Source organism: Mirounga leonina, unplaced genomic scaffold (genome assembly GCF_011800145.1).
Source record: "Mirounga leonina isolate KUSES-001 unplaced genomic scaffold, KU_Mleo_1.0 Mir_53, whole genome shotgun sequence".
NCBI lineage: Eukaryota > Metazoa > Chordata > Mammalia > Carnivora > Phocidae > Mirounga > Mirounga leonina.
Window position 1 is genome coordinate 97,196,896 of NW_023270807.1, and position 25,422 is coordinate 97,222,317.

Here is a 25,422-nt window from a genome sequence, read left to right on the forward strand (position 1 = left end):
GGGTTTCCCTGCCTCAGGTGCCCAGCTGCACTTCTTGGGGTTTCCCTCGGTGAAACTCCCACTCTTCCCGCCCCTCCCCTCCTTCTTAGCCCATCCAGGCCCGTCCTGGGGTGCAGCTGCCTGACGAAAGAGGCGTAGCTCAGAGGATGTCCAGTTAGGGTCACATCTTCCTGGCCCCAATAATGACAGAGAGAGACAGACACAGACTAGAGAGACAGAAAGAACTTTGACCTCAACGCTTAATGGCGAGTCCCTAGTTTCTATCGGCCTCGTCCAACAACTAAAGAACTTTTATCAGATGACATCCGAAGTAAAATAATTTTAAAAAGTTAAAACTATATAAATATATAGTTCATGTTACTGATGTAACTCCTTTCCTGCACGCACCCCCATGTTCCTGATTCTCTAGTTTCCAGTTCTGCTTTTGTTCCTAAGCAGGCTTCCAGCTACCTAGCAGATAATCCATTCATTTTATTAACTTAAATTCCAGGCACTATATTACATACATAAGTGATTTTAACAAGATCTTGTAAGTCTGGTCATTTCAGCATTTACTAATGATTTCCATTCTTCTAGGTCCAAGTCTTACAAGGCCCTATAAGATCAGACCCCTATTACTCTTCTAACTTTACCACTCCCTTGTTCACATAGTAGTCTCCTCTCCACTCCCTGGAACACCCCTGTGTTGTTCCTACCTCAGAGCCTTTGCACTTGCTATTTCCACTGCTGGTAAGTTCTTCCCCCCAGATTTTTATATGGTTTTCTCCCTCACCTCCTTTAGGTGTGTACCTAAATGTCATTTTCTTGTGTCAGCTTCTTTGGCCAACTGGTTTAAAATCACAACCCCTATTTTCTTGGGAAAGCCAAAAAAATCCCTCCCTATTTTCTTCTGCTGCTTTATTTTTCTTGAAATTTTTATTCATTTAACATACTATATATTTTACTTTTTAAAAATTATATTTATTTATATATCTTCCTGATAGAATGTAAGTTCCATAAGGACAGAACTTCTTCTTTTTTATTTTATACACTATTGAATCAAGTGATTCTTGGATTGTACATAGCAGACACTCAAAAATGCTTATTTAATGAATGAATGACAGTAATTAAATAAGAGTTTATAACAGGGTTGCAACAGAATTTTTGAATATTAAAAAAAAAAAAAAACCTTAGTCAATGATGGTTATAATTAATGCATGTTGAAGACTCACAACTCTTAAGGAGCTTTGGGGAAAATCTTTGACTTTAGAGAGTTTATATCCTGAAAGAGATGAGATTGTTAACTCCCATGGAAAAAAAAAAAAAAACTGACCAAACCAGATACCATAAATCACAGTTCATGGCCTGGGCCAGTGATGGTTGCGTCACATGAGAGAGACAAGGTGCTTGCTGGTAAGATTGTAACTCTTTCCTCATGAGTACTTCCCATTTCTTTTTGAGATGATAATGTTATTTCCAACATGTTCATTTCTTCCAGAAAATATTTGAGTTGAAATCATATCAATAAAACTGTATGTGTCTATTTATGAAAATAGAAGAGTAAAAGCAAATAGTTATACAATATCTAGGCTTTGCTAGAAACTATTGAGCATTAAACATCAAACCATTAGATTTTGCTTTAGCATTATATGATAAAATGTGAAGTTTATTATAAATCAAGTCTCCCTCCAAAATTTTTACTGAAAATTTAATCATAGGTACCAGGCTAAGTCATCATCAAAAGATAAGGTGTCACCCAGCATGGGGCCTAGGGATCAAAGGCTATCAAGCCTTCAGTGTAATTGTCACTTGAAATAGGCTGGGGACATTTACAGTAAGCTTTTCTATATCATTTTACTGTAACTTATGGTTACACATCCAATAAATGCAACCAACTCTAACATGGTCCTAGATATGGAAATGAGAGAAAGGGTCTTCAGAGCCTTGAAAATAGCAATCTCCAGCTTATCTCTTTTATTCCCTCAAATTATGTGTCCTAATGGGGACAAATACCATGTCTGGCTCTTGCCTAGAGTGGTGGCCATTACTGAGCATTTCCACTTGTTGATTAAGTGAGCTCATAGTTTAGTGACCTAGCTTGGTTTCCATTTCTTCTGAACTGGATTAAAGCCTGGTTCTCCTTCCCTTTCTAATCTGATCTGCTGATGGCAAAGTACAAAAACTGAGATGTTACAACTGAGAAAGCAGAGTCATCTATGTCCAGCTCTGACCAAATTCACACATCAATATGACTTTGAATCACCAAGAAAAGTTATGCCAGGTAACTGAGTTGTCAGTCTTTAGATTCACCTGTTATCATTTGTCTATTTTCCTGTCTCAGGAAGGATGGAATCTCTTTTATAGGGTTCATTCTGGCACTTATTTTTTGTGATATTGGACATGTCATTTTTCTATTCTGACTTTCAGTGTTTTTCTTCTTTAAATGAAGAACCACCTAATTAAAGACCCAACACCCTCTGTCCTCCCTTTTCTGCTTTATTTTTCCCTCCAGCTCTAAACTTGCATGACTTCATCAGATTTTTAAAAGAACTTCACTATGTCCACAGTGGGTGAGGGAATTTTGTTACAGTTAAGTATTTAGCACTTCAATTTAAGTCATTTTTCCAGTAGAAGTTATCTTTTTAAAATTCTATTTTCAGGAACAATAATTGTCATAACAACTGTCACAAATTTTAACTTTCATTATCAAATATCTAGTGATAATTAGAAATTATAAACCAGTCTAACTTAATCAATTTGAAAACTAATAGACGAGTCAAGGATACTTTCATTAGTTAGATGCTATTAGAAGGATTTATAGTGACACGAAGTCAAAACTTTGATTTTCTTGGAAGTACTAAATATAAGCCTTTGTGTAGATCATGGCTAACTTAAAAGAAAGAAAAGAAAGTATGCCTTTTAAGTATTAGTAGTTATTAGAAGTGTTAAAGCTTATACTTTTAAACACCAAACTATTTGGAACTTTAATGGGCAGTTTGAGATAGAGACACAATTTGGTGTTTATAATAAACAAAATTTTGTTTCAGTTCCAATAGCACATTCAAACCAAGCTCAAACAAATAGATAATCTGTTAAACTAACAAGAATTATGCAACCTTCTAGATTCTTAATGATGATGAAATATCATTAACCCTCTTTCCAGAAGAGAATGAAATGTATTTCATAATGCTCAATAATCTAACCTTACTGACTGAAACGCACATCTAAATATTTTATAGACTTCTCAAAAAAGAACAACATATCAGTCCATATGAAAATTTGAAAACAGGACTATTTCAAAAGCCGAATTGTGATCAGTGTTATAAAAGCAACATAAAATAGAAGAATATATATCTTACTGAGGACTAAATTAAGTAGGTTCTTGGTTATCAGAGGTTCAAGAGGGAGAGCAGATTAAATGAAAACATGCCACAGTGGTTGGTAGATAATATGTTCTTCCACCTTCAGAGATCAGGGAAGAAATTCCCCATAAGAGAGTCGGAAGGTGCCCTATGGCACCATGTCCTGTCCTCACAGCTCCACACAGGAAGGCAAAGGTAAGAGAGACAGCAGGTTTCACACTGAGTTTTGTGATTTCCCCGGATGACCTCTCTGGACCCCAGCAACTAAGGTCAATGTACAAATTTAAAAGGTTAGCTCCTGTGACAGAAGCTTCCTTAGAGGAAAGCTTATTCTTTATGTCCATTTCTCAACTGTTCAATGAGGATTTCTCATGCCCAAGTCACTGGTAGGTCTGAGAGGACAAAGAATTGTGAAACATGGTACCTTCTCTCCAGGGATATGTGATTTGGGAGGAAAAACATCACACAGAAGTAACTAGGAAGTATATGATGATGCCACATTGGTCAGGGAGTACTTTTTGGAAATAATTGAAGGAGCCAGATGTTGGCATGGGATTAGATGAGAGACATCATGAGAGTCCTATAGTGATGGCTCTATGAGGGAGAGGAGAGAAAGATCACTTCCAACCGGAGCTGGTCTGTCCTCACTCCTTGACCAGCTAATCCCCAATTCAGAAGGCACAGGTTAGTGAGATGGTCAGGGCAGGCTATGGGGCTGTGTACGGCATAGAAAGCCAACCAGATGGCTGGTGTAGAGTCTGTGTCTGAATGGACTGGTCCCCAAAGCATCTAAAATGAATATGCAGCAGAATGAGAGGGACAGATTCAGGGATTTAAACTTTATTAAGGGATTTGAACTGTAAGGGAAAACAGAGATGTGTTTCTATATTAAAATGATGATTTATGAAGAATAATTCAACAATTGTCTGCATGGACTTTATGATGGATTAAGAATCATAGTAGCAAGAAATGAGTGATGTTCTGAGGTAATGGGGAATACCTGATTTGGGGAGCTCTCGATGACAGTAAGGGACATTGTTAAAGGGGAACTCTCGATGATAGTGAGGGACATTTTTTTAAATTAGTTTCAGAGGTAGAATTTAGTGAATCATCAGTTGCATATAACACCCAGGGCTCCTGACATCAGGTGCCCTCCTTAGTACCCATCACCCAATTATCCCTTTCCCCCACCCACCTCCCCTCCAGCTACTAGTGAGGGATATTTTTTTTTTTTTTTAAGATTTTATTTATTTGAGAGAGAGAGAGCATGAACAGGGGAAGGGGCAGAGGGAGAGAGAGAAGCAGACTCCCCGCCGAGCAGGGAGCCCGATGTGGGGCTCGATCCCAGGACCCTGAGATCATGACCTGAGCCAAAGGGAGACGCTTAACCGACTGAGCCACCCAGTTGCCCCAGTGAGGGACATTTTTAAAGATGGGTGCAGAGCTGATCTGTAAGGCAATTTTGTGGTCAAAGACCATAAAAGTCAAATTTCTGATCTTCAGTTGCAGTGGTAATATTTGTTGTAATGTCCAGGTAATGATGCCACCCTGTCTGGAAAGCCAAGAGAAAAGTGTAAATAAAATTATATGACAAATTTCTGATGGCTTGGTCATAAAGCCTTCTGGGTTAGAACCTGAGTGAGGCTTCGAGAGCCCAGAGGGAAGAGGGCCTGTCGGTCATACCCCGGAACACAGGGTAACCCTTGGCGCACCCCAGGGCATTATGTAAATGTCTGTTGCATATCTTTAAATATAAAATCTCAGCCCCAAATTTCTGCTTAATGAAGATGGAAGTTCCGCATTCGTCCTGGGGTATGCCACTGGCTCTCCCTTTAAAATAAACCTAATCTGAGCATTTAAGAATTTATTAAGATTTGATATGGTTTAAGAATCATCTCTGGCAGTGAAATCTATTTTTTTTTTTTTTTTAAGATCACCCAATTTTTAGTTTGTTTAGTTTTGGAGAAGAAATGGTTCCCTCTAAAGTTGACTTAGTAACATTATTAGAGAAGTAGAAGTTACCTTAAAAAGATTTAAGTTTATAAACTCATGGAATTTGTATTTCATTGTTCCCTAAAAACATAATCAGATGTGTACTTTGAAACTGGTAGCACTGTGGCTAATGCTTCGAGATGTGCAAACTAATACTGCATTTATCAAAGGTGATGATTTAAAAATATTTTAATTGACTTTAATATTTCTTTGACATTTCCAGGTCACAGGTTATTTAATTCAAGGGAGTACATAATCTATAAACTGATTATACTACTTGGTGTGAGATAAAATGACTAAAAAAGTGTATCTAAGACATTAAAAATTAGTCTTCAATATGAGTTGTATAATTTGATATGTTCTGTGTAATGTGAAAGACTGGATAGAAATATCACTATCACCCTCAACAAAGGTACCCATATGTTGTCCTAAGAAGTGTCCAAGTAGGTCTTTGAAATTGTGTTAACATTCCTTTTCAGGATAGGTCCAGGCTAATTAATTCCAAGTTCGGGGCTGCAACTCTGCTAATTCGTAGGGCTGCATTCACACATGCCACGTGTTTAAAGCAAACATACTTCTATTTTGAATGGGGGTTTTTTTGTTTTTTGTTTTTGCTGGTGTCAAAACAAATGAGGTGATCCAAGTATTTTGTAATTATTTTTATGCCATCCTTCTGATAGGATGAATATCAAACTTACATATATTACTCTGGTTGTAGTTCTTAAAAAAATCAGCATGCCTTTTCCACGCTCATTTCTTCGGGGTCGTGGCTGCCATCCACAGCCTCCGTTGGAGACTCTCAGAGGCCAGGTCAGCCCAGAGCCTCTCTGTTCTCTTCATCTTCAGACTCTCTGCAGCATTTGTTTCTGAGTGCAACTGCTTAGGAGGGTATTTGGAGGAGCTACCTACTGAATCTGAGGGGAGGAAACCTATTGAGGTTAGTTATAAATTAGTGAAAAGTCTCCAGCTCATAAAACCTTGTAGATCCGGAGGCAAAAGGAGGGGAAGCGGGAACTCTTGAGTTGTTTTGCTTGCTTTGGTCCCAGGTATGAGCCAGAAACACAGTGAGAGTGTAAGCAGGTAAAGTCAAGGTCAAAGGTGAAGGCTGTACTGCACACAGGGCCAACAGGGCCCTTTCTACGTACTGTTATAATGAATGAATCAGCCCCATGTTTGCTTCACTCTGGGTCAAAGTCCAGGAGGACTTAAGGACTGGTTTGCACCATCGACAAAGAATGAGGTCATGAGGAAACTAGCTGGAGTTGCAGTAAAAAAAAAAACCAAACAAACATGTTTTGTGCTTGCTCTTTATAAATATCAGCTTTGCTGCTGGAAGGTGTCAGATCCTGGGAAATGGCAGAAGCGTAAGGTCCTAGTGCCCTGGGTACTTTAACTTGGGGCCAGAGAAGCGGACTCAGAGGCCTCTCCTTCTGCTCTCCCAGCTCCTCCTGTCTCTCCAGAGAGTTCAGCGGCCTCACAGGGAAGCATGTGGCTCCCCGGCTGAATCTCACCTCTCTTGCCCGTTCCCAGACGTCTCTTTTCTCCCTGGCCTTCCCCTGCCTTGATCATTAATCATGGCCTGCCTAAGTCATTCTGCAGTGGTCTTACTCACTTCTCTCATTGACACTCTTATCTCCCTTTTGATCATCTAAAACAGTCATTGCTGATTAAAGTGGACTAAATTAGCATCTGTGGTCCTTATCATGTAATTGAGCTCAAGTTCAAGTGGACAAATCCACTTGGAGGTGCTCTACTGCTCCAAGTTAAATATGTCCAAAATGGAGGTCATTTTTTTCTCCCAAATGTACGTATTTCCCGCGTGGTTCATTTTAAAGAATCTTACTACCATCCTCGCTTACACTCCGAAGTTCAGTCATGCTTGACTTTCCCCTGTCCGCCCATTGCATCCAGTTGGTCTCTATGTTCTTTTGATTTTACCTTCAAATTGCTTCTCTAGCCTGGCTCACCCTTCCTTTTCTTCCCTGTCATTTTCTAGTTTGGGCCTTTTAATAACTCCAGATAGAAGCACCGAGAAAGCATTCCAACTTCCTTGCTTTCTTCCTTCAGTCTCTTTCCGATCTTCTTTATATGCAGTACAGTTAGTAATCTTCTCAACACACTATTCCACTAGTAGGATGTTCCTGCTTTACAAAAGAAAGAAAGAAGGAAGGGAGGAGGAAGGAAAAGAGAGAGAGAGCGAGAGAAAGCACGTGAGCTAGTTGGCAGGGCCATAGCCCACTCTGACTCCCTCCTATTCTCTGTTACCAACCCAACACTAACATACAATGGACATTCTTCCACTTTTCTACCTCTGTGCCTTTCCCCATCCTCTTTTCTCTGCTTATAATTGCTTTCAGCCTACCCTGCCATTCTATGAATATCTTAAGACCTGCTTTTTCTTGCAGCCATCATCGATTTGCTAAGTTGGAAACCATTGTCCCCCTCTTCTGTGCTGATAAAGCACATGGTTTTTAAGTTTTTTAAGCCCTTTCACTTTTGCCTTTGCAGTTTTCATACTGTGTGTATTGATTCTCACTAATTTTAAGTTATTTGAAAACTGAAACCGAGTCTTAACCGATCTTCGTATTTACTCAAGCACAATGTATTGAAAAAAACAGATAAATGGTGAACTTTTAAAATTAAGTGTCCAATTATTTAATTTTAATAAAACCAAGGGAATAAAAGGTCAGCATGACAACCTGGCTTTAACTATTTTTAATTGAGAATTTTTTAAGATCGCAGTTTATTTCCTTACATATGTGAGGTTTCTGAAGAGTAGGGCTCAGAATGCCCCAACCCAAATTAAGTCAATTGTGTAATTCTGTTCATATTCTAATTCCTTCGGGGTATTAGCTGACACTACTTAAGAACGCATGCTGATTGCACAATGGACAAATAAACTGCCTCCCACTATGAATAAAATCGTGTCTTTACTCTGAACAGCATGCTTGAAGAAAACAATGGCAAAATTCCAAACCCTCATTGTATTGAAGTTGTAATCCCCACAGTGAAAATAATCTAATTAAAGCACATATAGAACTGTGTATATGTAAATCAGCTTCTGATTTTTTCTTTTTTTTGCTTAAAAGTCTCTAATGACTTTGTACCAGCTAAAGTTTTCTTTGAAGGTTTCAACTCTTAGACATTTTCTATTGTGTTATTTAATCTTCTTAATTGATTTAAGAATTTTTAAAAAATCATTTTGTCATCTTTGCAAGGTATGTGATTAATGTGTTTTTAAGTTTTAAAAAATTATTTATTCATGTTTTATTAATAATTGGATTATAAAATACATTTTAATACAATTATGGACTACTTTCATTATATATAAAGATAGTTTTGACTTCTTCCCAATTCCAAATTATTCAGGGTATTTAATTTACCAGGAATAGGTATACATGAAAGACAAAATATGTAGACAAAATATATTTTATTGCACATAACTCAGTAATCAAATATACCATACAATGTGGATTTAATTTTACTATATATTATGACTCTAGGAACAGATAATATTGCTATCATAGTATGTTGTTTGGAATTTCCTTAATTTGCCTTTTATAATCCCCAGGCGTGTTTTCTTTTTATTTCTGAGATCACAGACCTGAGCTGAGATCAAGAGTTGGATGCTTAATGCACTGAGCCATCCAGGCACCCCTCTTTTTCTTTCTTTTTTAAAAACAGGTTTATTTTTTAAATTAAAAAAAAAATTTATTTATTTATTTGGGAGAGAGGGAGAGAGCACAAGTGGGGGGGAGGGGCAGAGAAAGAGGGAGAAACAGACTCCTCACTGAGCAGGGAGCCTGACATGGGGCTCGATCCCAGTACCCTGGGATCATGACCTGAGCCAAAGGCAGACACTTAACCAACTGAGCCAGCCAGGCACCCCTAAAAAGGTTTATTGATGTAATTCTACATACAGTAAATTCCATGTATTTAAAGGATATGTGTTGATAAGTTCTGAAGTACATCTACACACATGAAAACATCAACATGATTAAGAACAATGAACAGATTTACCATTCAAAAAGGTTTCTGTGATTTCTTGGTGATCCCTACCTCCTATCCCTTCCTCATGCCAGTCTCCAGGCAACCCCTCTTTTGTGTTCTGTCACTATAGATCAGTTTTCATTTTCCTAGAGTTTTATATAAATGGAATCATGCATACTCTTTGTATGGTTTTTTTCATTCATTATATTTATCTTATTTTCATATTCTTCCATGTTGTTGCTAGCAGGTAGTGTAGAATTGGTATTATTTCTTCCTTGAATATTTAGGAGACTTTACCAGTGAAGCCATTTGGACCTGGACACTTCACCAGTGAAGCTGTTTGGACCTGGACTTTTCTTCGTAGGGAAGTTTTTAATGATAAATTTACTTTCTTTAATAGACACAGGGATATTCAGTATCTCTAATCCAACCTGTCAGTTCTTTAGTGAGTTACTCTTAGTTTATATCCTTCAAGGAATTGTTCCATTTCATCTAAGTTTTGCATATATGGACTTAGAGTTGTTTGTAATATTTCTTTATTCTCCTTTTAATGTCTAGAATCAGTAGTGATGTCCCCACTTTGACTTCTGTTATTGGTAGTTTGTGTCTTCCATCTTATATTCCTGATCAATCTGACCAGAGTTTGATTAATTTTGATGATCTCAAAGAACTGGATTTTGGATTCATTGATTTTTCTCTGTCATTTTTCCATTTTCTATTTCTGTTGATCTGATCTAATAATTTCCTTGCTCTACTTACTTTAGATTTTACCAGTTTAATGTAGAAACTGAATATATTGAGACTTTGATTCTTTCCTAATATAGGGATTTTGTGCTATCATTTCTCCCTTATGTACTGCTTTAGTAGCATTCTGTAAATTTTAATGTTTTCTTCATTTTTATTCAGTTCAAATACTTTCTAACTTATTTTTTTATTTCTTCTTTAACATATTGGTTAATCATAAGTGTTTTGTTTAAATTCTAAATATCTTAGAATTTTCCAGATTTTTTTCTTAGTGATTTCTAGTGTAATTCCATTGGTTAGGGATGATTACTTTTTATAATTTGAATTCTTTTAAATTTGTTGAGATATTCTGTGTCTTAAATTGTAGTCTATCTTCATAAATATAATGTGTGTTCTTGAAAAGAATGTGCATCCTGTTGTGATGAAATGTTCTATAAATGTCAATTAGGTCAATTTTAATGGATATTGTTCTATATTGGATAGTGCTCTATATACTGTATCTTCTGCAGCCTTATTGATTTTCCATCTGGTATCATTTTTTTTCTTTTGCTTAAAGGCCTTCTTTTATTTTTTTATTGTGCTAAGGATTTTCTGCTGATGAATACTTTCAGCTCTTTATGTCAGGAAAAAAGTGTTTATCTCACTTTCACTTTTTAGAAATATTTTTGCTAGGTGTAGAATTCTAGCTTGACAGATTTTTTTCCTTTTAATTTTTTAAAAGATATTCCCCATTTACTTACATTGTTTTTAAGAGAAATTTGCTGTTTTTCCTTTTACTTTGTTCCTCTGCATGTAATATGTATCTTTTTTTTTCTCCAGCTACTAGGGTGTTTTTTTGTTTTTCTTTTAACACAACATATTGTTGCAAACAGAATTCAGTGATGCAGTGAAAAGAATATACACCACAGCCGAGTGGGATTTATTCTTGGAATGCAAGGATGGTTTAACACATGAAAAAAATCAATATGATATACCATATAAACAGAATAAAGATAAAACCCACACAATTATCTCCATTAATTAGGAAAAAGCATTTGACAAAATTCATTGCCCTTTCATGATAAAAACACTCAACAAACTAAGAACAGAAGGAAAGTACCTCAACATAATAAAACCATATATGAAAAGCCCATGGAGGATATCATACTCAATGATGAAAGGCTAAAAACATTTCTTCTAAGATAAGGAACAAGACAAGGGTGCTCACCTTAACCATTTCTGTTCAACATAGGACTAGAAGTTCTAGCCAGAGCAAGTAGGCAAGAAAAGAAAATAATCCAAATTGTAAAGGAGAAAGTAGAATTCTGTTTGCAGATGGTATGATCTTACATGTAGAAAATGCTAAAGATGCCACAAAAAACCTTTTAGAATAAATAAATTCATCAAAGTAGCAGGATACAAAGTTCACAAAAATCTGTTTTCACAGATTTCACACATGAAAATCTGTTGCATTTCTATACATGAACAATGAATAATCTGAAAAGAAAATGACAAAAGCAATATTTACAATAGCACCAAGAAGAATAAAATACTTAGGAACTAACCTAACCAAGGAGGTGAAAGACTTGTACAATGAAAACTACACAACATTGCTAAAAGAAATCAAAGGCATAAAAAAATAGAAACACATCCCATGTTCGTAGACTGAAAGACTTAATGACATTTTAGTGTCATTACTACCCAAAGCAATCTACAGATTAAATGCAGTTCCTATTAAAATATCAGTGATTTTGTTTTTTGCAGAAATGGAAAAACTCATACTAAAATATATATGGAGGGGCGCCTGGGTGGCTCAGTCGTTAAGTGTCTGCCTTCAGCTCAGGTCATGATCCCAGGGTCCTGAGATCAAGCCCCGCATCGGGCTCCCTGCTCAGGGGGGAAGCCTGCTTCTCCCTCTCCCACTCCCTCTGCTTGTGTTCCCTCTCTCTCTGTCAAATAAATAAATAAATATCGTAAAAAAAAATATATATGGAATGGGTAACCCTCTGAAGATCTCAGTAGTTTTCTGGGAAGCTCTTTGTTCTGGTCTCTGTCCTGCAAACTCTAGCTGCTATGGTCTCCCCCAGACTCTCACCTCCTGCTCCTCCAGTCAAGGAATCTGCTGAGATATGCCTGGATGACCTCTCCTTGCACTGCAGCCCCAAACTCTCACAACCGTAAGCTGAGGCAGTTATAAAGCTCACCTCATTTGGCTCCTATCTTTTCAAAATCACCATCTTTCATCACTTGATGTCTGTCTGAAAACCAGTTTCATGTGTTTTGCTCAGGTTTTTGGTTGCCTTAGGTGGGAGGATAAATTCAGTCCCTGTTATTGCAACTGAAATGAACATGGCATCTCTTAGGTTTATTACCTAAATCTTACATTTTATTTCTAAATATTAAGATGGGAGGGTTTGAAGCAGTATTTACAAATATATATCCACAAATAATATATTGCAAATATGGATACAATTCTTTCCCTAAAAGTGAAATCCCAAGTTATATGTAATTGCCAGTATATATTATCTTCTTAAATATTGGTTTTTGATGTAGTAGAGATGTTTTGTTATAAGACTTTTAATTAAAAGAATGTAACTTACAGATGTGATGAGGATTATTTTAAGTCACATTTTCATAATTATTATCTTTGTGTTCATTTTTGAGTTGTATTGAAACTTGAGTGTTCCCCAAGCTTCCTATTTTAAATTGATGGCCCATTATGGGTAAACGTTACTTAATATATATCTAAGAATATAATGTTCATCTTTGTACAATGGGCGAACTCAACACTATCTAGAAAATAAGGGCCGAGCTCATCAGCAAGGCCCTCAGTGGGGAGCTGCCTCCCTGCTTACCTTGTATTTTTCTTTCCAACCTAATTTCCCCACTGCTTTATAGTATTTGCTCATGCAGTGCTGAAAAGCTCATAGTTCTCTGCACCCACTCTGCTGTTTCTTTCCTCTGTACTGTCTCTTACGCTATTCTCTTTTCTTACTGATGCCCTTTCTGCTTTTACAACCTGGAAAATTTCTCGTTATCCTTCAAAACAACTCAGATGCTATTTATCGCAGGAAGTTTTCCCAATTGCCTTACACTGGGCACAATGCCATCTGTGAATGCTTCCATTTCTGCATATACTACATTATATTGACATCAGCTGTTTACCTGTTTGAATTCCAAAATAAACTCAAGAGCAGAGACATGTATTTATGAGTCTGTAACCCTATCATCTAGCACAGTGCTTGTCACAGAGCAGGTGTTCAATAAATGTTAGTTAAAAATAAGTGAACTGTTGGTTGATTGAGATTCCTTTTCATTCTGAAACAGTATTTTTCTAAAATGTCTTAGTCTCCAGACAGATTCGTTGATTTGATCTTCACTAAAAGAATTCTGCATTCTCAATGTCCTGTCTACCTAAAGCAGAGTTTACACTGAGTTGTGCCCTAATGTCAAGTCCACTCTTTCTGTTCTTTCTCAGTTTGGAAGTTTTATGTTTTATTTCTTGAAGTGTCTTTGCAATGGACTGAATGTTTACCCTAAAATTTGTATATTGAAACTCTAATCCAAATGTAATGGTGTTGGACATGGGGTATTTGAGAGGTAATGAGGTCTGTGAGTGTGGTGCTCTCATGAGTGGGATTAGCGTCCTTTTAAGAAGAGGACAGAGAGAGGGGCAACTGGGTGCCTCACTTAGTTAAGCATCAGACTCTTGATTTTGTCTCAGGTCATGATCTCATGGGTTGTGGGATCGAGGCCCGTGTGGGGCTCCGTGTTCAGTGGGGAGTCGCTTGAAGATTCTCTCTCTCCCTTTGCCCATCCCGCCACTCATGCACTCTCTCTCTCTCAAATAAATAAATAGATCTTTTTTTCTTTTTTTTAAAGAAGAGGACAGAGAGCTCTCTAGCTCTCTTTCCACTATGTGAGGACACAATGAGGACTTGGCCATCTGCAACCCAGAGGAAGTCTCTCATTAGAACTTGACCATCCTGGCACCTTGATGTCAGACTTTTGGCTTCCAGAACTGTGAGGAATAAATTTCTGTTGTTCATAAGCCACACAGTCCGTGGTACCATGTATATGGTATTATAGCAGCCCAAACTGACTAAGACAATCCTTGTTTTTTTAAAACACATTTATCTTTAAATACTTTCCTATATAGTTTACAGTTACTCAGCATTATTCCTAAAGAAAAAACAGGCACACTAGTGTCCATCAGAACTCCCTCTCCCATCTCATTTATTTTTGATAGCTTTTAAAAACACAAAGTTATTGTTATCATTATTTGTTAGTAGGAAATACTTTTTAGAATTTTACCAAAATGTTGTATTGATTCATTTGTAGTCCACACTTTCAATCTGAGTTCATTTCCTTGTTTCCTGAGATAAATCCTTCAGTCAATATTTTTATAGGAATCTATTATGGTAAACTCACAATTTTAATGTTTTTATGTAATTTAAGATAAATGTTTCTACCTCAGTTTTATTTTTATTTATTTTTATTTTTTTAAAGATTTTATTTATTTATTTGACAGAGAGAGACACAGCGAGAGCAGGAACACAAGCAGGGGGAGAGGGAGAGGGAGAAGCAGGCTTCCTGCTGAGCAGGGAGCCCGATTCGGGGCTCAATCCCAGGACCCCGGGATCATGACCTGAGCCGAAGGCAGACGCTGAACGACTGAGCCACCCAGGCGCCCCGTCTACCTCACTTTTAAATAAGAGTTTAATTGGATCTTAATTTCAAGATCAACAGTTATTTTACCTCAGCTTTGATGGTATCACTTCCTTCCTTTACCGTGACTGTAATTGCTGTCAATTTGGTTGTTTTTATATTTAAGTAATTTGTCATTTCTTTCAGTGTATAGATTTTAATTTTCATAATTTTCTGCAGTTTTAGTTGATATATCTAGACGCAGATTTCCACCCCCTGACCTCCCATTTATCCTTTGCTATTGCTTGATGTACTTTCTTCCCTCTGAAGACATATCTTCCATCAATTCTGAACATTTTTCAGCAGTTATATTTCCAGATATTTCTCCCCACCCCCATTTTAACTGTATTATCTGTCTGGGCCTTCTTTTAGGCATACACTGGAGTTTTTCAATCTATCCATTTGCTTAGTTCCCATTTTCTATCTCTTTATCTATACAAATACTTTATTTTTTTAAGCTTTTATTTGAATCCCATTCAATTAACATACAGTGTAATATTAGTTTCAGATGTACAGTATAGTGATTCCAGACTTCTGTACAGCACCCTGTGCTCATCACAAGTGCACTCCTTCAACCCCATCACCTATTTAGCCCATCCCCCTACCCACCTACCTCCCCTTTGGTAACCATCACTTCGCTCTCTGTAGTTAAGAGTCTGTTTCCAACACTTGATTTTAAAAATTCTACCTTCTTGGGGCGCCTGGGTGGCTCAGTTGGTTAAGCGACTGCCTTCAGCTCAGGTCATGATCCTGGAGTCCTGGGATCAAGTCCCGCGTCAGGGTCCCTGCTCAGCAGGGAGTCTGCTTCTCCCTCTGACCCTCCTCCCTCTCATGCTCTCTCTCTATCATTCTCTCTCTCTCAATAAATAAATGAAAATCTTTAAGAAAAATTTAAAAAAAATAAAAATTCTACCTTCTAAATCACTAGTCCTCTCCTTTCTTTGGCTTTATTTAGTCTATTCTTTCATTAGCTGAAGTTGTCATTGCTAAAATTTTCCAATCAATATCTCTTTGTTCCTATTGATCTTGTCTTTGTTTGTTTGCTTAATATCTTTTTTTTAAAAGATTTTATTTATTTATTTGAGAGAGAGAATGAGATAGAGCATGAGAGGGGGGAGGGTCAGAGGGAGAAGCAGACTCCCCGCTGAGCAGGGAGCCTGATGCGGGACTCGATCCTGGGGACTCCAGGATCATGACCTGAGCCGAAGGCAGTCGCTTAACCAACTGAACCACCCAGGCGCCCTGTTTGCTTAATATCTTTCCGTACTTGTTGCAAGGCGGAACTTTCCCTCCTTTATCTTTTCAGTATTTCTAAACATTTAAAAACCTTTTAAGTTTGCTGCATTCTTTTCTTTTCTTTTTTAAATTTATTTACTGACTGTCCTTTGTAATTTTAAATTTGTTTTTTTCCTTTTTAACGTTAGTTTTTTGGTTCATATTTTGTAGATATTTTAAACTCACGTATACTGTTCTTTGCCATGTGGTTTGGATGGTTTTCCAGAATGAGTCACTCCCTACCCATTGTGACATCAGTTGTGATACACCACTGAAAAGGACAGGACGGTTGTTACAATATTGAAAGCCTTCCTTGTCAGTTGGCAAATAGCTGCTGTTTTGAGGTTTCTGAGGACCATCTTTCTCCTTTTGAACTCTGTCTGACCTCTCTGAAAACCCTGGGACCTATCCACAAATCAGTTACTAAATGATTGAGGGACCAACGTGCCAGCTTCTCCGGCACACCGTTCCAATATAAAAACAGAATCTTTTCTGATTAGTAAGTGTGTTTTTGTATTACCCTGCCCCCCACCCACGTTTTAGCATTGGGAGGTTGAAGGCTTTTCCCCTATGTGGGAAGTGCTATTCCTGATACCACACCCATTGTGGTAGAGGCCGCCCGCGTTCCCATTTTTTCCCTCTTAGCCAGCCTATTTCCTCATAGAATCACAGGGAAGTGGCACATTGTCTGCTAGGCCATGAACTATAGGGAGAGCCTTAGTTCAAAGCTAGGAGCTCATGAGTAACTCTGGCCACTTTCTCATTTATGAAGCCTGTTTCTGGTCTCTTGACATTTACAGGGTAAACTTAGCTTCTTTTCCAAAACGGACTTACAGATTTTTAAGCTTGGACTACCACTGCTCAAATCTAATTCCAGTACCTACTTGTAGATTATACTATCTCAACTCCCTATGCTCCCCTCGAGGTTCTTTCTGTAATTAGTACATTGACTTCTTTTTTTAACTGAGATATAATTTACATATAGTGTTATATTAGCTCAGGTGTACAGCACACTGATTTGATATTTGTATCACCACAGAAATGATCACCACGGTTAAGTCTGGTTAACATCCATCACCATACATAGTTACAAAATTTTTTTCTTATAATGAGAATTTTTAAGATCTGCTCTCTTAGCAACTTTCAAATATGTGATACAGTATTATTAACGATAGTCGTCATGCTGTACATTGCATCCTCATGACTTAGTTATTTTATAACTGGAAGTTTATACCTTTTGACCACCTTCACCCATTTTGCCCACTTCCTGCCTCTGCAAACACTCATTCACATTTTTCAATGGCTTTTAATCATGATCGATTCATTTCAATCACAACTATATATATATAATTAATATATCTATTAATTACATATATTATATATTATATATAATCATCTTAACACTTTTGTATCTGTTGCTTACTTAATATATCATTTTCATGTCAGACTATTCTGTCCAACTTGACCTGGTGTTATAAGTTTGCTTCCTTTCTGCCGTTGCTTCTCTTTTCCCCAGGAGTACCTTTACATTTTATATATCCGCTCTGGAAATCAGCCTGTTGTCTGGTTCTGTGGAATTTTTTTTCTCCCTCCAAGCATCATTTTCCTTTAAAATATCATTTGGCATTTTGAATGTACAGGCTTTATGTGATAAACATTCCTCATTGACGAGAAGTTTTTTTAAAATAATAAATTTCCATAAATGTGTTTGTCTACAGATTTCTAGCCTCTCCTAAAAATGTCAGTGAGACTTCCTCTATCTCAATAGCATATTTAGACTCACTGTGTAGAAGGGAGTGTTTAGCCATATATTTTTGAGGATATAGTTATCTTTCAAATCTTTTATACAACTTGTAATGTTAATGGATTGAATCATTAGCTAGTACTTGGGTATATTGCTATGTGAATAACATAAGTCTGGGTACCCCCCTGATATTTTAGTGTGTAGGTTTGATTTCTTTGCACATATGAGTTTTCTAGAATTTGGCAACATTTATTTCCCAGTATTACCGGTTCCTAAATCTTCAGAAGTCCTGAGCTACTTCTGTGTTTAAAGATTAGCTTGTTCTCAGAATTGATGAAACCAGGAATAATGTGCTTGGAGTGGTTACGGGTCTCCGCTATACTATAGCTGTAGGCACGTTCTGGCAGCGAGCGTCAAAGGCATTCTGTGCTGACCGTTTCAAAAGCAACATATTCGTGCGTGACGTCTACAGTGTATTTGACATTGGGCTATATTTGACTATGTTTATATTGTGTGTGTAACATATAGGTGAGCTATTGGGCTGATATAAGATACCTCAAATGAGAGTCTTTTTTAAGTGATCTTCAATATAGATAGAATCAAATTTGACATGTTACAAGGAAGGTAGGTCAATTAGTGATAAAGCTTAATAGCTTTAGGGAAGGAGCCAGAATATTTACTTAGGCTTGACAGAATGAAAAGGAGAGCAAAACATAATCTTAGCAGAGCCTTTATTTTTTTTAAAGAAATTAGATCTTTCCGGGTGCCTGGGTGGCTCAGTTGGTTAGGCGGCTGCCTTCGGCTCAGGTCATGATCCTGGAGTCCCTGGATCGAGTCCCGCATCGGGCTCCCTGCTCGCAGGGAGCCTGCTTCTGCCTCTGACCCTCCCCCCTCTCATGTGCTCTCTCTCTCTCATTCTCTCTCTCGCAAATAAATAAAATCTTAAAAAAAAAAAAAAAGAAAAAAAAAAGAAATTAAATCTTCCCGTTAGAAAAACAGCTTTTAAGAGACTGAGCTTCCCGAATGAGTTAAATTTTATCATGATTTTGATGGATACAAAGTCATGAATTTCTTTTTATCTCTACAGTTGTACCAACCCCCAATAAAACAGAGGTATGGTAATGGGCTATTTTATACCTTGATTTTTCTATTAATATTATGAAAAATTCCCTTTCTTCTGAAAACTATTCTAGTCACCTTTCTGTCATCTTTTCTTACATGCTGCTTAGAAATACTCCTTTACGATGGATATATTCTTAGACTTTCTTTTCCAGCAAGATAGTGGATTAAGATAAAAAGAATAATACCTACAAGTGCCTACCTAAAGAAATAAAAATCTTCAGGATCCGGAAACGAGGAGGGAACTGAAAGTCAGAATGTTTTAACTCTAAACTAAGGCTGTAGCTTCCCTAGGGAAGGCTTAGCCATCTTACGAAAGCAGAGTTTTTTGTTTTAATATATATAGGACAAATGAGGAAAGGGAGTGTTCCAACCTTGGATAAAGGCATGACTTTCCAAAAGTTTAATTCTTTTTATTTTTATTTATTTTTTTTAAAGATTTTATTTATTTATTTGAGAGAGAGAGAATGAGAGAGAGAGCACATGAGAGGGGAGAGGGTCAGAGCGAGAAGCAGACTCCTGCTCCGCAGGGAGCCCGATGCGGGACTCGATCCAGGGACTCCAGGATCATGACCTGAGCCGAAGGCAGTCGCCTAACCAACTGAGCCACCCAGGCGCCCCTAATTCTTTTTAAAAAGGTGAATAAGAAAACCTGCTTTATAATTTTAGATTATAAGAAAGTTAGATTTTCTACACTTAGTGTCCCGCTGAAAAATAAAAAACTTCCTTGAGAAATGGAAACCTTGGGATTGAGACTTAGTAGGTTTGAGATCTGATTTTAAAGTACCTATGGGTTCCTGGATGGCTTCTTTATTTGGGATCTCTGAAAGAAAGAAAATTCCATATTAACATTGAAAAACCATTCTTTCAATACCGATTGCCTTGGGGAAAGGGGGATCTGTGGAAAAGAAAACCCTGATAAGGATAGGCTCATAATAAAAGTGTCCTAAAACGTGAGAATATATTTTTAAAAAGGCAGAAATCAAAACAACAAAAAAGAATCAAGTATCAAAGATTTAAGACAGTAGAAAAATAATCTATAAGTAATTTACCATGTGTATGTTTATAATGATTAAAGATATAAAAGAAGAAATCCAAACCCTAAAAAAAGAATTATAACCTTTATATTTGTCAATGTTAACAACCAGTGCTAGCTAGACTATCAAAAAAGCAAGTAGGAAGTAATCAGTGCTGGCTACAAGATCACACAACCCCCAAATCACACAACAAAGGATATCTCTCATTTATACTAGAGTTTGATCGGGAGTTTAGTAGTGGCTTTGCATGTGCTAAATAAGGATTTTTGGCTCCTTCCATCTTGTGGCATTACTGATGAGGGAACAGAAGGCAATTTGAGGACAAAGCAGAAGCTGACACCCCACAACACCCCCTTCCCCAGATGGGATATATGTGACATTCCTTAGGCACTCCTGGCTGCCCCGAAGCTAAGGAAAGGAAAAACAGAGATCACAATCCTGCAAGGCTGAGTCTCCTGAGTCTCCCTCAGTTTACAAATGTCTTAGCAATCTATAAGAACAAAGCATTTCTATCAATAACCTAGCTTCCAGAAGGAAGTGCAGATACAATTAAATGTCCTTATAACCTGCAGCCCATTGACAGATACTTGAAGTGGGCAGTGTTATGTTCCTCCAGAAAGCTCCCAACTATCTTCATGTTAATGCCTTGCTAGAGGAAAAAACAACCCTAACTTGACAATGACAAGGACTGAGGTATCCTGTGAGTCTTCTTTAACATATGAAAATCCTTTTGAAACGTCCCCTTCTTTTCCCTTCCCCAACCCCATAGTATACAATCAGCCATCCCTCACAACCCTGCTGTGGCAGCTCTTTCTGCCCACGGGTCCTGTCCCCGGGCTTTAATAAACCACCATTTTGCACCAAAGACGTCTCAAGAATTCTTTCTTGGTCATCAGCTCTGGACCTCACCTCACCAAACCTCAGCTATATTCCCAAACCACATCAATTAGCATTTCCTAAGATCTTCTCTGAAGGATTGAGCATGCTGACAAGTATCTCATAGGATGTTTTATGAGCTTAGAGGTAGGACACAACACATTCCCATACATACTATTGTCCAAAACACCACCACAAAGTACCAGCCAAATTGCAAAGGATTGGGAAATGTAGGAAATGAGAAACAGGACTGGTGAGCCATCTGATCTATCTCTACCTATACGTAAAACCTTGAAACTTTTTTTTTTTTAACAAAAGGGTTTTATTTATTTTTATTTATTTTTAAAGATTTTATTTATTTATTTGACATTGAGAGAGACAGCTAGAGAGGGAACACAAGCAGGGGGAGTGGGAGAGGGAGAAGCAGGCTCCTGGCTGAGGAGGGAGCCCGATGTGGGGCTCGATCCCAGGACCCTGGGTCATGACCTGAGCCGAAGGCAGACACTTAACGACTGAGCCACCCAGGTGCCCCAAAACCTTGAAACAGTTCTAATTAGAAATGATAGAAATAGTACGTAAAGACATTCATTTTTTCATTTCATGTAAATAGATGACAGAGAGACAGGAGACCGATTTCCTATGTTATCCTGGCACTGTTTCAATTGCTGGAGATAGGCGGAGTGAACAAAAAACCCACTGATCCTACGCCTGTGAAATTTACAAAGCCTACCTGTGGAAACACACAAGCACTGAAGGATTAGTGAGAGAACTGCCAAGTGCTTTAAAAATGAAGCAGTATAAAAGGATGCAGAGAGGTAGCCATACTAGATAGGGTGTTCGAGAGAGTCCCTCCACCCCCAGCCCAGAAGGTGAAATTTGAGAGAGACCTTTCACCTTCTTGTTGCTAAATTCAACATTTATTTGTTCCTATTTCATTCTGTTGATCTATTAGCAGCATTTGGATCTGCTGTGCATTCTCTTACTTAAAAAAATGTTTTACTTGACTTCCAAGGCGTAACCCTCTACTGTTTTATTCCTGTCACTGTTTCCTAACACTGCTATCATAAAATACCACAAACTTAGTGGCTTAAACAGTACAAAACTGTTATTGTGCAATTCTCGAGGTCCAAAGTCCAAAATGGGTCTCACTGAGCTAACACGAAGGTACCAGCAGGGCTGCGTTCCTCTCTAGAGGCTCACGGAGAGAATCCATTTCCTTGCCTTGTTCAGCTTCGAGAAGCTGCTCAGTCTCTTTGGCATGTGGCCTCCTCCTTCTGTCTTCAGAACCAGCAGTTTTGCATTTTTCTATTCAATCTTCTGGAGTCAAATCTCCCTCTGATGACTTCTGTCTCCTTCTTCTACTTTTGAGAACACTTATGACTGCATTGAACCCATGCAGATAATCCAGGATAAGCTCCCATCTCAAATACTTAAAGTTGTCTACAAACCCTCGCTTGCCATGGAAGGTAACATATCCCCCAGTTCTGAGATTAGGGTGTGGATATATTGGCAGAGGTGGGGGGTGGCGGGAGAAGATGCATTATCCTGTCCACCACACTCACAGACTGCTTTTCTCAGTTTTCTTCCTACTCTTTCTGACTTTTCACATGGAGTATCAGGGCAGCTATACAGCTGTACTGATGGTTAGAATATTGAAATATTTTAATGTTGATTGTTGAGTAGCCTTAACAATAACCTTACCAATAACCTTGAGCCCCAGACATTTCTGCCTCCTGCCCTGAGCCCCTGACCTACCCTGAGGACCTCATATCCCTGATCCCACTACTCAAAGTAAATAATGTCTCGCATAACTAGAGGTCTTTGAGGATTGGTCAATGCTCCTTCCTTACCAGTTGTTAGGTATCTTGAATAGCCTTCCTGCAAGTGTCTATTCCTTAGGTATGGTCATTTTCTTGGTGATTTAATCCAGTCTTAAGACTTTAATATCATCTAAATGCTGATGACTCAAATTTTCACTTTTAGACTAATTCTTTTTCCCAAAGCCTCAGAATCCTATGCTGAACTATTCAACATCTCCGTAAACATGTGATAAACATTTAAAACACAGTTCATTTGGAAGTGAAACGCTGCTTTACTTCTTACCTCAGTTTTGCCCAATCCCACTGTCTTCTGTCTTACAGGAAACATCAATTCAATCTATTGGCTTTCTCTTAAAAACAGGGGACTCTCTCTTGCTGCCTCTACTCTTAGCAACCTGGTCCAAATCACCACTAGCTTTTACCTGTTATTTCAGCGTCTTCTGAATTCTCTCTCTTGTTTCCTTTGGCCTTTTCTCAACATAGCAGCAAGAATGAATGATTACAGACTTTCCTGCTCAAAACTCTCCTGTGGCTTCCCTTCTCACCTAGGGAAACCAATGTCCTTCCTTTGGCTTAGATCACCTTTATAATCTCTGCATCTCCTATTACCTCTCTGCAATTATCTCCTTTTACTTTCCCTCAGCCTCACTGATATCTTTATTCTTCAAATAAGCCAGGATGCTCTCTACATCTGGAAACTCTGCCTTTCTGTTTGTACTTGCCGTTTCCTGTTTCCAGAACAGTCTTTCCACAGATCCACATAGCTCGATCCTTTATGTTCTTTCACTATTGACTTAACTATTACCCTATTATGGAGTGCTTTCCTTAACCACTATATTAAAAATTGTGTACCTTAACACTTCAGTTCCCCCTTCCTATTTTATATTTCCTCCTAGCATTTTTCACTTTCTAATGCACTATATATTTTACTTAATTTATGCTGTGATTTATATCTCCTACCACTAGAATATGAACTCTATAAGGGTAGAGATCTTAGTCTGGTTTGTTCACTGCTTATCCCAGGGTCTAGAGCAGGGGTCCAGTCATTCATAGTTAAAACTTGAAAAATTAAACAAGACACTGGTGCGCATGGGCTCATGCGCACGCGTGTGCTCTCTCTCAAATAAATAAATAAATTTTAAAAAATTAGACTTTAAAACATAATAATAAAGAAAAGGTAAAAGTCAAGGTTTAGAGATATGAAATTGTAATATGTTAATAATGAGTGTAGAAAACAAGTCCAACTTCTCTGTAGATAATTAGTGAAAATATATCACAAATTTTAAATACGCATATATTTGGGTACTGTAAGTACTCTTATTAAAACCTATCCTAAGGAAAGAATTAATAGTGTATGCAAAGATTTGTCAATAAGGAAAGCTACCAAAGTCTTGTTTATAATAGTGAAAAAGGGGCGCCTGGTGGCTCAGTTGGTTAATAGTGTGCCTTCAGCTCAGGTCATGATCCTGGGGTCCTGGGATTGAGCCCCATGTTGGGCTTCCTGCTCAGGTGGGGAATCTGCTTCTCCCTCTCCCTCTGCCTCTCCCCCTGCTAGTGCTCTCTCTCTTTCTCTGTGTCAAATAAATAAATAAAGTCTTAAAAATATATATAATAGTGAAAAAATTTTTAAATCAAAACCTTCAAATTTTTAAATATAGAAAATTAAACAAAAGGAAGTGTATTTATACAATGGAACAGTATGGAATCATTAAATTTGTATTTAGATAAATTCTCATTGACATAGGAACTATTTGCAGTATACTGATAAATGGAAAGAAACAGTCTGTAATGTGCTGAATGACGTTATTTTTGAAGAAGAAACGTATATCCTTGCATTTAGTCTTACAGAATGGACAGTCGTTAACGATGTTAATAGAGCGGGCATGTCTCTCCTACTTATGTAATTTAAAAAAAATTTATTTTAAAATAATGATCACATAGCACTCTTATACTGGGAAAAGTCAAAATTAGATTTGTACTGATCTTCAAAAAGCCATTAATATTATACGTGTAAAGGATTTTAAGTGTGAATTGTATATAAATATTCCCCTTCATGGCATTTTATGTGTTTGTGATGAATGTCCTGCATTAGTAAGTAGGGCCTAAGGCTCAAAATTTATGGAATAATCTCTTTGGGTATTTTAGTTTTTTGAACTCTAACCTGTGGAAGCTGTCTGGCTACCGGTAAGACTATCGAAAAATGCCTTTAACGTGACTGCTGACAAGATCATTAAATTTATACCATGCAATGAATCTAATATTTTACCTCAGAGATTTGACTTACAACTAACCCACCTCCCTGCTCTGTCTCTAGGCAGTACTACTTTGGCAGTAATGTGCAACCTAGTTCCGTGGAGCAGAAGAAGGGGAAATTCCCAATCTGGCCAGAATGGAGCGAGGCGGACATAAACGCAGAGAAGTGGGATGCAGGCAAAGGTGGAAAAGAAAAGGACAAAACAGGGAAAAGCCCTCTATTTGTAAGTCTGCTTGAGTGTGATGAGAGTTCATCTTAGTCTTAAATTTTATAATAGAAGCAAATGAGCAAATGAGTGGAAAGCAACAGATTGGAAGCTAAATAACTGAGAAAATATTTCATGATGCTATGACAAGAGATCAGAATTTAGGGTATAGCAAGGTGAAAGAACTCAGAAACTCCATCCTTTCAGTTTGTACCCCAACATGGCTGTACTGCGTAAGGGAAAACCAAACCTACACCAATCCTACCAAATCCTGAGACCCAGTGTTGACAGGGTCAAGTTCATTTTGTACTTTGCCTGCCAGAAAGGAATGAAATCCTC

At 37.7% G+C, this 25,422-nt stretch overlaps 1 protein-coding gene across 1 annotated transcript in view; it reads left to right on the plus strand.

Moving 5' to 3' along the window:
* The window catches only part of ADGB (androglobin), a 148,922-nt gene that overhangs the window by 327 nt on the left and 123,173 nt on the right, over positions 1–25,422 (plus strand). Inside the window, 1 exon segment of the mRNA XM_034990949.1 lies at positions 24,939–25,101. Within this exon segment, the coding sequence (XP_034846840.1) occupies positions 24,939–25,101 (163 nt within the window).